This window comes from Melanerpes formicivorus, unplaced genomic scaffold (genome assembly GCF_026170545.1).
Source record: "Melanerpes formicivorus ecotype bairdi unplaced genomic scaffold, bMelFor1.0.p_v2 SCAF_45, whole genome shotgun sequence".
Classification (NCBI taxonomy): Eukaryota; Metazoa; Chordata; class Aves; order Piciformes; family Picidae; genus Melanerpes; species Melanerpes formicivorus.
Window position 1 is genome coordinate 399531 of NW_027142397.1, and position 13313 is coordinate 412843.

At 58.7% G+C, this 13313-nt stretch overlaps 1 protein-coding gene across 1 annotated transcript; it reads left to right on the forward strand.

Annotated features, from left to right (window-relative positions):
- The first annotated feature begins 7483 nt into the window (after window positions 1-7483).
- Window positions 7484-9127, forward strand: ID3 (inhibitor of DNA binding 3). Its single transcript, XM_068159000.1, has 3 exons — window positions 7484-7967; window positions 8169-8240; window positions 8589-9127. Exons 1-2 carry the CDS (start codon window positions 7644-7646, stop codon window positions 8223-8225), a joined length of 381 nt encoding a protein of 126 aa, XP_068015101.1. The 5' UTR covers window positions 7484-7643; the 3' UTR covers window positions 8226-8240; window positions 8589-9127.
- The last annotated feature ends 4186 nt before the right edge of the window (window positions 9128-13313 follow it).

The window sequence follows — 13313 nt, forward strand, 5'->3', positions numbered from 1 at the left end:
CAGCTGCCCCTCACCTGGCACCTGCTCTGGGTGGGTGGAAACTGTGTCAGAGGAAGTGGGCAGGGGATATGCTCTCATCTGTCCCCACCAACACTGCCTGTGCCACAGGGCTGAGCTGCCCTGACCCTTCCCCACCCCCTGCAACCCCAGTACAGCTGTGATGAGCTGGGCACGTCTCAGGCCATCCCCATGGGGGGTTCTCAGCAGGTGGATGCAAACCTTACTCCTCACTCTGTCCCCCAGCTTTGCTACCTGAACACCTCACCTCCTGCTTAGACCCAGCCTGGCCACTGAAGTTAAGGACCCCCAGGGGGGCTCAAGCTTCGGCTCCCCATCCCCAAACCCCAACATTGGAACCATTCCTGACTCAGTTTCTCCATCCAGTGTCTGAAAAACAGCTGCTTCCCATTGCTGGGGCTGGAAAGCTGGGATCCAGGGATGTAAAGAGATGGAAAAGGGCTGGAAAAGGATGGACCAGAGCTGGAAAGAGTTGGAATAGAGTTAGACAAAGATGGACCAGCGCTGGGAAGAGGTGGAATAGGGCTGGAAAATGTGGTCCAGCCCCAAACCTTCAGCAGCATCCACATCCTGCAGGGCTGCTCAGATCCCTTTTGGAGAAAGCAGGGTTCTGGGGGAGGGGGCAGTTGAGCAGGGAGGCTGAGCAGGGGATGCTCCAGCGTCATTTATACCTGGGGGGGCCGAAGCGTCTGCAGGGCCCTTCACCGAGCCAACAAAACAACAAATTCTGCCAGGGCTGAGAAGCACCAAAACCGCCACAGGAAACCCAAATTGTGCAAACGCAGATGCGAGTGGAAAAAGCTCCTGAGCTGCCTGCTCTGGCTTTCACCTGCGCTAAAAATAAAGCTGCCTCATTAAGGCACGATGGGGCCGAGATAAAGCAACCCCCCCTCGCCCCCCCCGCGTTTTTCCGGGGCGGGGTGTGGGGGGTGTTGCTCTGCACGGTACCCTGGGATGTGGATTTCTGGCTGTGTGGGGGGTGATGGGGATGGATGTCTGGGCTGGGGGTTTGTGGTGCTTGTGGGGGGAGGATCTGGGGGGAATTAGGCTGCTGCGGGGGCTGCTGTCAGGTTTTCTAGTAGGGGGTGGCCGGGGATGGTGTGATTTGGGCTGGGCAGTGCAGGGTGGGGGCTGTGATGAGTTGTAACGATCTCTCTGGGTGTAACGAGGCAGCCTGGCAAAGCCACATCCTGCAGCGAGGCAGGAGCTGGGGGGAGGAATGTGGGGGGCCTGAGAAAAGGAAGGGTTTGGGGGAGGCTGAAGCAGAGCAGCAAAACCCCCCCGCGACCTACCCAATCCCACAAAACCTGGTCTGGGCTCCACTTCCCCATGCCTCAGTTTCCCTTCTCCAGACCATTCCAGAGCTGGAGTACCCCAACTTTAGGGGGTGTGGTGAAGGTGGTGCCACTTTTGGGTGCCTTTCACCCCCCCCTGCCACCGCACCCTGGCCCTGGGAGGACATCGTGGGAGGTGAGAGCCTCTTTGCTTGCCACCAGGGTGATGGTGGCAGCAGGGCCCAGGCTCCCCTGAGTCACCAGTGTGCCCACACCTGCAGGGCCTGGGGGCTGTGGGGAGGGATGCTCACACCTGCGGCCTTTGGGCCCCCCCTGCTCCATCCCTCTTTTCCTCCTTCCTAAGGGATGAGGATTCAGTGTAGGGGAAGTCAAAGGGGTGGAGGAAGACTGAGGAAAAACTAGGCAGGGGCTGAGTGCCAAATTGTGGCAGCCCCCACAGCAGTGACACAACACCTTGGCACCCACCCTGCTGAGGGCATCCACATGGGCTCAAGCATTGCCCCCCCCCCAGCCTGTGAAGGTGGGGGGGGGGGGGGAGTGTGTCACATGGCACATGCCAGCCTTACCCCATGGCTCGCCTCGCCTTGGCCCTGCTGGGGTGAGGTGGAGGTGTGGCGCTCCAACCCCACCCTAGAACTGGGGGTGCCCCAAAATCATTGAGGGTGGGGGACTAAGGACCTCCCTGGGTGCAGATGGGACGTGGTGACTGCTGTGGAGTCAGGCTTAGGGTGGACATTGTGGTTGGGGGCTCCAGCTGGCCCTGGAGGGAGGTCATGAGAACAGTGGCTGGGGGGATGTGGGACAGTGCAGGAAGTGCTGGGGGGGGCCACTCCTAGCTCCCCCAGATGTGCCTGTGAGATAGGGCAGCAGGAAGCAGCTGCAGGGAATCCCGGTGCTGGGAACAGCTGCTGCCTGCCTGCCGCCCCTCAGGCCTGTGGGACCCCCAGCTCCGCTGCCTCCCCGCATGGCTGGGGTCCAGCCAGGGATGCTCTGAGTCTCTCAGCCTGTTCCCTCCAGGGGGCTGAGGGTGCCCAGGATTTGCCCTCGAGAAGGGGCTCTGCTTCCCAGTGGGAATCCTTGGCTCTTTGTGACAGTGCTGGTGCTGCAGGCTTTGGAAGTGGAGCCACAGCCCTGCTCCCAGGTGGGGTTTGGAGGGTAGGAGGGGGGTCTGGGGAAACTGAGGCACAGCTGCTGGCTACTGACCAGCCTAGGCAGCTGGCCAAGCCTGGGGTCATGGACCCCTCTGGGGAGATGTGTTTGCTCCTCTTCCTCCCTCAGGTGCTGTGGAACAAGCTAATGCCTCCCAGTGCTCACTCTGGCCCCTAATGACGGCAGCAGGGGGTGCCCGTGCTGGGCACTGCCTGCAGGCTCAGGCCAGGCTCCCCCCAGGTGGCTGCGGGGCAGGAGGCTCAGTCCCTGCTAGGGGGCTGAGGGGAGTCCCTGGGGATAATCCCCTGCACAAACAGCTGCACATTCCCCAGGGCTGGATCCAGTCTCCTAGTGACAGGCCCAGGGCTGGGGCTTGCTGCCCCTTTTTGGGTGCCTGGCCCCAGCAGTGTTGCTCCTTCAACCCCTTTCCCCCTCCGGCTTTCCCTTTTCCCTGCCCCTCCAGCCCCACACAGGGCCCAGCCCGGAGCCTCCAGCGCTGCCAGGCTCTGCCAGCAGGTCCCTGCGGTGGCTGAAGTGTAAAACTGAGGCACGGGCAAGGCAGGGGCCAGGGCCAGACTCCTTCCCATGTGGGCTCTTGTCACCCTCATGTCACTGTACATCCATCCCAGCTATGCAGCTCCAATTTATAATCCCCATTTATCCCCAAACACCCCCAAATCTGGGATACCATGGCTGCCACCAGGCCCCAAGGGAGGCTGGGTGTGCCAACGCGTGCTGGGGGCTTTTGGCACATCCTTGGTGAAACAACAGCTGGAGTGGGGCCGTGGTGCCCACCCCTGCCCATCCTAGACCTGCTGCCCATCTGGGAGCACTCAGCCCTAGCACAAATTGGGGCACTGGGAGGGCTGGCACCCCGGGGAGAAGCACAGTCACCAAACCTCACCGCATGGCACAGCCCAGCATGGCACTGAGCTGCCACATGGCACTGGGTATAGCCCTGGGGACCAGGCGGGAAGAGATTTCAGAGCTGGTATGAGAAGTCAGAATCCATTTTCCCCTTGGGCAGACATCTGGATTTCTTCTCCAGAACTGAAACTCCCTTGGAGTGCTGCCATGCCGTGATGTGCCATGCTGTGCCATGCCAGGTGGGTGCTCAGACTTGGTGGTGGGTTTGACGCATCTCCAAAAATCAATCAAGTGCTCTGAGCACTCACACTTGTGATGAGCAGGAGTGGGCTGTGTCCCCCAGCTTCCCTGCCTCCCAAAGGATCCCGAGGGTCTCTGAAGAGCCCCAGGTGATGGGATTTGTACCCCGGCCCCATCCCAAAAGCGAAGCCAGCTGACCCCGGGGAGAGCCTGCCCTTTGTAGCTGCCCTGGGCACTCTGCCACGGCTCCATCCCTCCTCTCTCCCATCCAAATCCCTTCTCTGCAGCCAGCACTTCCAGGCAGCCTCTCACTTCCAAAAGACAAGAAATTTCCCCCAAAACACCAATGCTGTGTTCTTCTCCTGTCCCCACCCCCCCCCCAGGGAACACCGGGACCCCCACGCTCGCCCTGGCTGCCCCGCGGCAGCCAGGGCTGAATCCAGCCCTTTCCACCCCGCGTTCCGTCCTTCACATCCTGCCACCTGTACCGACTTATTTAAGGAAAAAAAATAAATATATCCAGCCAAGCCCAGGCCCGAGGGGGTGTTGATTAGGGGGGGCTGTCAGCTGCTTGTGACACCACCACCACCACCCTGGAGCAAGACCTCTACAGACATCTGCAGTGTGAACAAATCGCTCGGGATCAGCGATTCACCCCCGGGAAGGTTCTGGGGAGCAATGCTGAGCTGTACCACGGGGACACAATGACACCCCACCCCCCCGGCGACATGGGGAGCTTCGTGTGCTCTTGGGGAGCTTGCTGAGCTGGGTACCCCACCCCCCCCCCCCGCTCTGGCTCCTTCTCCTCCCTTTTGTCTTTTTTCTTCTAACAAACCCCCAGCGTGGGCCCTTTTCCCCATGAACTCATCACACTCCGCAGCATTCCCGCTCCCCTCCTCCCCCCCTTCTTCCCTCTCCACGCCAACAAATCCACTCCCCCGTCTCCGAGGACACCCCAAATCCAGAGCTGTCCGCGGGACAGCACCCTAACAACACTCACTCCCCCCTCAACCTGAAACCCCTGAGAAGCGACGGGGTGACAGCCGGATAGGGACACCGCCACACTCCCCCTTTACTCACACACTCAGGAACCCCCAAAACCTCTAACGATTCCCCCCCCAAAATCCCAACTGTCCTCCCCCAATCCCAGGGGAAATGGCTCAACACCCTAAAAGCTCTCAGCCCCCCCCAGGATGGGGTGACTCGCCGGACAGGGCTCCCTCTTTGCTCACATTCAGGAGCCCCCCAACCCCCAACTTTCCTCACCCCGCGAAATGCCGCAGCGGCCGGTGCGGGGCGGTGCGCGCAGGGCCGGGGGGCTGCCGGGGGGGCCGCCGGGGGGGCCGGGGCGGGGGGGTTGCCGTGGCCACGCCGCACTGTGTGAATGCAGTGACGTGCGCGGCGCTGGCGCCGAGCTGTCTGGGGCCGGCAGTTAGATCAACACAGCTGGAGGGCCCGCGCCACAGCTGGGCAAAGGCAGCGGGACCCGCCGCCCAGGCAGCGCCTGTGGGAACCAGCAACCCCCCCTGCGAACAAAAGCTTCACCCCCCCTTCTCCTCCTCCTCCCCGCCCCTGCGCTACACCCCCCTGAGCCAGGCTTTCAGCCCCCCCAGATCCCATCCCCCTCCTTGGGAAAAGAGGGTGACCGGGAGGGGGATGGGAGGGGGGGAGAGGGTGGAAAGGGGGAGATTGGGGGGGGCTCAATTTGGGAGAAAAGGCGGGTTGGGGGGAAGGAGGTTTCGTGGCTTGTTGGAATTTTTTGTTAGAGGTTTTTAGTTTTTCGGGCTTTCAAATGCTTTTTTCTTGGGCTCTTAACTCCTTTTAGGTTTTAAATGTTTGGGGTTCGGTTTCTTAATATTTCTTTGTAGCTTAACTTTTAGTTTTGTAAGGTTTTTTTTTTTTCGGTAGTTTTAACATTTATTTTACGGTTGAATTTTTTTGTTGTTGTTTTTTAACTCTTCGAAGTTTGAGAACTGGTTTAACTTTTTACTGTTAAATTGTTTAATTTACGGCTTTTAAAATATTTTCATTTTTTTCCCCCATATTTTTCTCGGGCATTTATTACTTTATGCTTTTAACTTTTTTTTCTCCTTGTTTTTACTTAAACCTTTTTCTTCTCATTTAAAAATGACTAATTTATTTTTTCCTTTTTTTTTTTTTTCTTCTTGTGTTTTATTATTTTACTTTTCACGTTTTTTTCTCCCCTTAAAAATATTTTATTATTTTACTTTGAACTTTTTTTCTTCCTTTTCTTACTTTTCTCTTTTTTTTTTTAATCGTTATTTTCTTATTCTTCCCTTTTTCCTACTAATTTTTTTAGGGGGGGTGTTCCTTCTTATCACCCCCAGAGCAGGTTACCGAGGGTCATGACACCTCCCCTCACAGGGAGACGACTTCCCGGGAAACGGTGGGGGGAGTGTGAAAAAAAGGACAAAAAAATAATCCACCCCCCAACGGCTGGATGCCGCTCTAAGGGGGCTGGGGGGCATGAAACAGCTCCCGGGCTGGGGGAGAAAATGGGCTGCCCCCCGTCCTACGGCCCCCAGACCCCCGGGCTGGGGGGGGACAGGAGGGGCTAAAGGGCGAGAACCAAACCCCAGAGTCACCGGACTGGGATTTGGGCAGCTCTGGAATAAATCCTGCTCTGGGCAGCAGTAATTCGGTCCAGGTGCCTCTGCACCCCGCCCCCGCCTTGCACCCCACATTAACTGCGACCCTCAGGCCTGAGTGGAGTCCTGGGGTGCCCCCCGCCCTCTCGGCTGTCTTACCCCTTCCTGCCCTTAACCCCCGTAACCAAAATCTATGGGAATTCCCCTAAAACGAGATGGGGCAGGGGGTGTGTGGTGTGGTATTTTAACAGGGGAATGGGGGGCGTTATCCCTGGATTTTAAGAGAGGATACGGGGGGGGGGGCATTAACCCTGGATTTTAACCGGGGGAAAGGCCCTACCCCTGGAATTTCACGGGGAATATGGGGTGACATTACCCCTGGATTGAACAAGGAGTCACCATGTGGGTGTGTTGCGGGACTGTCACACACACCACCCCCACGACCCCCCCTAGGACTCCTCCACGTGCGGGTGACACTCGTGGACCCATATTCCTCCAGCTTTGGGCTCTTCCAGGCAGCGATGGTTTGGGGAGGCACGGGGGGAGCTGTGTTGCCTTCACACACCCCACCCCACCCCACTTCATAGCAATACCCTTTTTTTGTCTATAAATCTCCTTGCCCCTCTCTCCCCAAAACCCACACCCCCCTCCTTACACGCCCCCCCCCCCCCCCCCCCCCCCCAGCCTCTCGCAGGCGCTGACCTAAATCTGGTTTCTCCATCGTAACCTCAGTTTTACCGCAATTAATTTTTTTCTGCTGGTCACAAGATAATTCCTGACGCCAGGAAGTCTGGAGGTCAGCTGGGGAGGGACTGGGGAGCGGGCGGCACTGGTTCCGTACAGGATCACCCGGTAAGACCCGAGGGGGGCGAGAAAACACCCCCCAGTCCCCTGCTAAAAATAGGGGGGGGGGGGCGATCCCACTGGGATGGAGGAAACCCACTGGGATGGGGGGAGGGGAGGGGCAGCTTGGGGGTAGACCGGCGATTGGGGTGTTTGGAGGGTTTAGGAGGGAATCCCCCCACAAAGGGGTGCGTTGAAGGGGAGGTCTGTTTCTGCGGTGGGCAACGGCGTGATGTTATGTGGGTCCCCCCGCCCTACTCCTTGCTATGAGGCCATCAAGGGTCATTTTTTGGGGGTGTGAGGGGGTGGGGTGGGGTGTCTGGCGCTATACTGAAATGCAGGGGTGGGGTTTAGCGATGAATTTACATTAAAAGGGGTGGGGGCAGGAGCTCGTTAGCATTCAGGGGGTGGGGTCGCTGCTCTGCCGATATAAGGGGTGGTGCGGCGCGGTTTCCCCCCCAGCGCACCAGCGAGCTGCCAAGGTTTGGGCTGCCTAGGGAGGGGTGGTGACAATCCCGGCGGTAGAGGACACCCAGGCTCTGGTGGTCGCGGTGCCCGGAGGTGCCAGCAGAGAGTCAACCGTCACTGCACCCACTGAGACCCCCAGGCTCCCACCACCACAATGAAAGCCATCAGCCCAGTGCGGTCCGTCCGTAGCTGTTACGAGGCCGTTTGCTGTCTCTCTGAGCAGAGTTTGGCCATCGCTCGGGGGGGCAACAACAAGAGTCCCACCCTGGAGGAGCCCATGAACTTGCTGTACGATATGAACGATTGTTACTCCAAGCTTCGGGAGCTGGTGCCGGGCATCCCGCAGGGCACCAAGGTGAGCCAAGTGGAGATCCTCCAGCATGTTATCGACTACATCTTCGACCTCCAGATCGTGCTGGAGGAGGGGGGGGGCAAGGGTCGCGACCCTTCCTCGGAGGCCACCCTGTTGTCCCTCAAGGTAAGGGCTGTTCTGAATTGTGTGTGTGTATAATGGAGATGCTGGTTTGGGCGGGGGGGGGGGGGGCCTGGAAAGGGGGCATGTCTGGGTCGGGATGGCTGGGGGATTGCCCTGGTGCGGTGGGGAAGGGGGAGACGGGGACACCCCACCCCCCCAACCCCATTGCCGGGGTGACCCTGAGCCTTGTCCCTCTGTCCGCAGGCGGCCGGGCTGGCATCGGAACTCTGCTCCAAAGAGGAGAGAAGTTTGTGTCACTGATGGCTGCTCCTGCAGGTGAGTGTCCCCCCCAGCCCCCACCTCCTCGGAACTCTTAATCCCTGCGAGGATCCGCACCCCAATCCCCCACCACTCACCTCCAGCGGTCCCGAAGGGATCGATACCGCCCCGATGCAACCCGATCAGCTCCCCCGTCCCCCGAGTTACCCCAGCACTAATTGTTGTCTCTTCTTTCTTCCCTTCATTGTTTACTCCTCCTTTTTTTTTTCTTTCCACGTCTTTCTCCTTCTTTCCTCTTTATCTCTCCCCGCTTTCCCTCGTAATTCTTTCACGTCTCCTTTCTTACCCTCTCCCCCTTTTTCCCCCTCTCTCTCCCCCCACCCTCTGCCCTCCCGTGCCAATTAGCAAACAGCAGCGAGCGGCGGTTCCTGGTTCGTTATCAGCCGGAGGTAAATAGCAGCTTCCTCCGCGGCGCCGGGCTGTCTGCGACCTACCGGCCCCGGCATCGCCTCCCCCGGGCGCGGGGAGCGGCTGGTCCCGACCCCCCCCGCATCCTTCCACCGCCAGCATGTCCTCCTCCTCCCCTCCACGGAGAGCAGCGTCCCCGATTGAGCCGGGCTTTGGACCCGAAGCTGCAGGAGCTCTCTCTCGACAGACTGATGAAGAGGAAGCTGTCTGTATATGTTTGGATTATAGAAGGTGTTTGAAGGGCATCTGGGAGGGGTGGGTGGATTTTAGGGGGGGGTGGGGAGGGGGGGTGTCCATCCTCGAGTATGAACCAAACTGGGGCCACGGCCTCGTTGTATTGTGGAGCTCTATACTAGAGTATGAATTTTGTACCTTTATGCAGGAAGGTGAATTTCTGCGACCATGTCTTGTACTTGCTTATAAACTTTTTATAAAAGTTACCATTTTTACAGAAGAAGAATAAAATCTGACTCGTTTGGATTGTTTGTCCTTGGGGTGGAAGGAGAGGGGAGCTGGATCCATGGGTTGGGAGAACAGCACCCTAAGGGGGTTAGTGGGAGCCCCCCAAAAGCTCCTGTGGGTGGCAACTTCTAGGGTTATGGTAGGAATCTCATTAATTGCTTAATGGCTTTGAAATGTCAGCTCAGGTATGGGAGGAATTGACTCTGGCCGCCGGCTCCTGGCCTAGCTGTCTGCCAGCTGCTTTGGGTGCTGCTCTTCACTCCTTCCATATCAGATAAGGGGAGAAGGTGGAAAGATGGTGCTGAGCTCTGGGGATCAGCTGGAGATGAAGCTGCAGTGCTGGGGTGGGAGGGAAAGCATGCCTCTTCTTTTCAGTGGCTTTCACTCTGACAAACAAAAAACACCAACGACCACCAAAACGTATTTACATACATTAAAAGGCTGCCTGCTGCTGTGGGGCTGAATTGGAGCTTCTCTTGGGCCGGCAGGGGAGATGCTGCTTGCCCCAGGGATCCCTCCTGCCAAGAGAAGTGGAGTTTCTGAGCTGCAGCTGCCCTGAGTTTGCAATCCCACAGGTGCTATCCACACACACCCCTCCCCTGCCTGGCCTGGATTCCTCCCTGGGGGAAGGGGGAGCAGCACCCCAGGGAAGGGGTGCTGGGAGCAGAAATGCCTTTCCCTTCCCTTGGATGAATGCTGTGGTTTCCCTTTGGCCCTGCAGCAGATGGGACCTGTGGCTGCAGTGCAGCTGGGCTGGATCCTGCTCCCTTGGGAGGGTGTTGGCCTCTGTTTCTGAGCAGGGTCAGGCCTGGCTGCTCTCCTCGAGGTTGAAATCCCTCACCTGCAGAATCATCCTAGTGCCACGGGCTTGGCCAGGCACTGTGGGTACTCACTATGTGGCATCAGGGTGTCCTCAGGGTGCTGCACTCAGGTGAGTTCAGGGGTTTCATGATGTGAAGAGAAGGAGCAGGAGGAAGGCAGTAAGGGTTTTGGAGCACAAGGCCATGCTAGCCTTGCCCCATGTGCAATGACTTTAGCCTCAATCTCTGTGATGGCCAATGTGTGCTTGGGGCACAGCTGGCACCTCCCAGGCACCCCTTATCCTTGGGCACTTCCATGGGGAAAAGCAGCATGTAGGGCATCCAGAAAGCTTCCAGATGGTCCAATGGGATCATGAACCCCTGGGAACATCCCTCTCTGCCTTCTCCCAACCTCCAGTCCCTGTGCTCCCTGAGGGTAGATTACCCTCTGGTAGCCTGGGATGGGTGACATGGGTTGGGACAGGGTAAGGTGGGGGTGTCCCAGCGTGGTGGGAGGTAGGTGAGGGTGTCGGGCTGGAAACCACTGCTGCTGGGAATGGAGTTGCTGTTATTTTAATGGCTAAAAATAGGCTTTTGCCATCTCTGCTGCTTTTAGCTGGGGAGGAAAAGCTGAGGGGGGTGTCCAGGGTGAGCGTCCCCACGCTCACCCTGCTGTTGTGGGCCTCCAGATGTGTGCTGCTGAAGTGCCAAAGGGATTTCATTGGCATGGGTGGGAAAAGCATCCCGGGAATGAGACAGGGGACAGGGATGGAGTTTGATAGCTAAAAAATGGTCTTCCTGGGGCGTGAGCACCCCAATTCGTGATGGGTCCCTCAGCTGGGCTGATGGTGCTGCAGATCACGGCCCTGTGGGAGCAGTTACTGAGTGTAGTTTGGGGCTGGGGTGGCAGGGAGCAGCGAGAACAGGCACGGGGGGTGGGGTGGAGAAACCAGTCCTGGAGGGGCTTTGGGAATAGAAGCAGTGCTGGGAAGCTGGATGGGGACTCCCAGCCTGTGGGAGAAGAGGTGGCTCCTGTCCTGTCCCTCGCAGGGAGTCAGGGTAGGGGACTCCCTCAGCCAAGACACAGCTCTGCTGTGGTGGTCACAGCTCTGCTGGGGGCTAGCCTGGGTTTGGCAGGGTGAGGGCTTGGCGCCGGCTCACGGGAAGCCTCCCAAGGGCCATCACCTCCTCCCGGGTGGTGGCCGGATCCCGACGCCTTTCCTGGAACAGCCTTTCCCAGGCCCTGGAGATGGTTGGAGGATTGGGAGGGGGGAGTACAAACCGTGCCTGCAACTCCCCTCAGCCTGAGCTATGTCGTGATGCTGAGGCTTTCCTTGGAAAAACAAAGAAATTGGGGGGGGGGGGGGAGGGGGGAAGAAAGAAAAAAAAAAAGGGGGGGGGGGGATTACTACAAATATTCCCAGTTGTCCTGCTGGGATTTCCCTGGGGGTTGGCTCAAGTGCAAGAAATAACCCCGGCCCCCACCCTGTGCCGAGCATCCCAGGGCTTTGCTGTTCTCCTCCTGGTTTACGGGTGCAAAAACCAGAGGAGGAGGAGAGCAAAATCAAACTCCAGGGAGGTGAAGGCCAAGCAGGGGCCCAGGCCGGTGGCCAGCTGGGCCGGTGGCCAGCGAGGCCGGTTCGTTGGCCAAGATTTTGGCAAGCGCTGGGCTGATGCAATCGCTGCGCTGCCGGCGGCCGATCCCCACCTGTATTTGCCATTGTGTGCCCGGAGCTGTTTGCAGGTGTTTGCTGGCGCCGCGCTGTCTGAGCCGCACTTCCCTCCTCCTCCTCCTCCTCCTGCTGCTGCTGCCCCGGCCAAGGCCTGCCCCCTCCCCGGCCCCCGCGCGCTCACACGCCTGGCCTTGGACGGCCGTGCTCGTATGCGGCAGCAAGGGCACGCGTGTGTGAGAAGGGACACGCGTGTGCGGGAGCAGGGGCACGCGTGTGCGAGCAGGGACACGCGTGTGTGCTTGGGGGATGTGGGGTGGTAGCTCAGCCTGGGTGCATATGCACTGTGTGTCCGTGTGCACACGTGTCTGTGCGTGCTTACACACCCGTGTGTGCTCACACTCGTGTCTGTGGTCAGTGACCTCTGTGCCCTTACTCGTGCCTGTGTGCACTTACATAGCTGTGTGCCCTTGCACACGAGCTTACACACGCAGGTCTGTGTGCCCTTCCCTGCCTGCAGAGACACACACGTGCCTATGCACACACACACTCTCACGCACACATGCACGTGTGTCAATGACACTTACACACAGAGTTATCCACCCCTCCATCCCACCCTCCCTCAGCGACTCCGGCTGCCGCAGCCGGGGGACGCCGGTCCCGGGGGGTCCCGGGGTCGTGCGGGCCACGCTCTACGGCTCGCTGCTGCCATCTCCAGGACAGAGGAGGGAGAGCCCCGGGAGGGACCGGGCCCTCCTTCCGTGTCCCCCTCACGCGCTTAGACTGCCGTGCTAAGCCTTCCAGCTGGACAGTGGTGAAGCCAACAGGGACTCTCAGCTCAACCCGGAGGTGGTGAGGAGTGGGGGTCTCCACATACATCTCCCAGGACTTCTTCACATACAGCAAGTTGGGCGAGAGGACGGAGACCTTGCATGGAGTCCAACACCTCTTGGAAGGCAAGAAGAACATCAGGGAGTACAAACAGATCCATGAGCTTGGCGTGTAAGACCTATTGTAAATCTTCTCCCTCTTTGCTGCCTCGGTTGTTGGGTGTATGGAGTGGGATCAGCCAAGGCAAAACCTCTCCGGAGCAAGCTGTCCCTTTTGGGTTGTGGGGTGGACGCTGGTGCCTGTCACCCATCCAGAGACACTGGCGGCACAGGGAGATACCATCCTGTGGCAGGGAGAGAACACTGCTGGTGGAGATCCATGGCTGGAAAACCTGTAGAAGTCCTATTGAAGAAGGATTAGATGGTGGGTGGTGAAGGATGCTCCTAACTCCTCCCTTGGCTGTGCGGGAGCATAAGCTGACTCAGAAGGTTTTCTACACCACCTTCTTGAGCAGCCTCAGCAAGGGCACATTGGTGACGTGTGGAGACATCGTCTCCATTGTGTCCAAACTGCAGGAGGTGGGGTACCTGCCAGCCCAAGCTCCCAGAGCGTGGGTAGCTTCCCTCCTCCAATGTCCCTGTCCCTGTCCAATGTCACCCAGATGAAGGCAGCCCAAGGCAGACAGGTGACAGGGGAGTCTGCACCCTGCCACACTCAGCATTGGCTTTGTGAGCTGAAATCCAGACAGCAGTTGCCTTCTCCTTCTAGGGGGGAAGACTGTCTGGGTGGGTTGAGCTGCCAAGCTCAGCCGTGCTCCTGGCAGAAGGAAATGGTGCCCATCTGTGTGGTGGCTTTACTGCTGCCAGGGTTTCTGTTCTGCCTCAAAGCCCTCACAGGGC

What these genes read in the sequence shown, in the direction of transcription:
- ID3 (XM_068159000.1), top strand. Translation starts at nt 7,644, where the DNA reads ATGAAAGCCATCAGCCCAGTGCGGTCCGTCCGTAGCTGTTACGAGGCC. An exon ending in CCACCCTGTTGTCCCTCAAG is followed by an intron (nt 7,968 to 8,168) that starts GTAAGGGCTGTT and finishes CTCTGTCCGCAG; the next exon opens with GCGGCCGGGCTGGCATCGGA.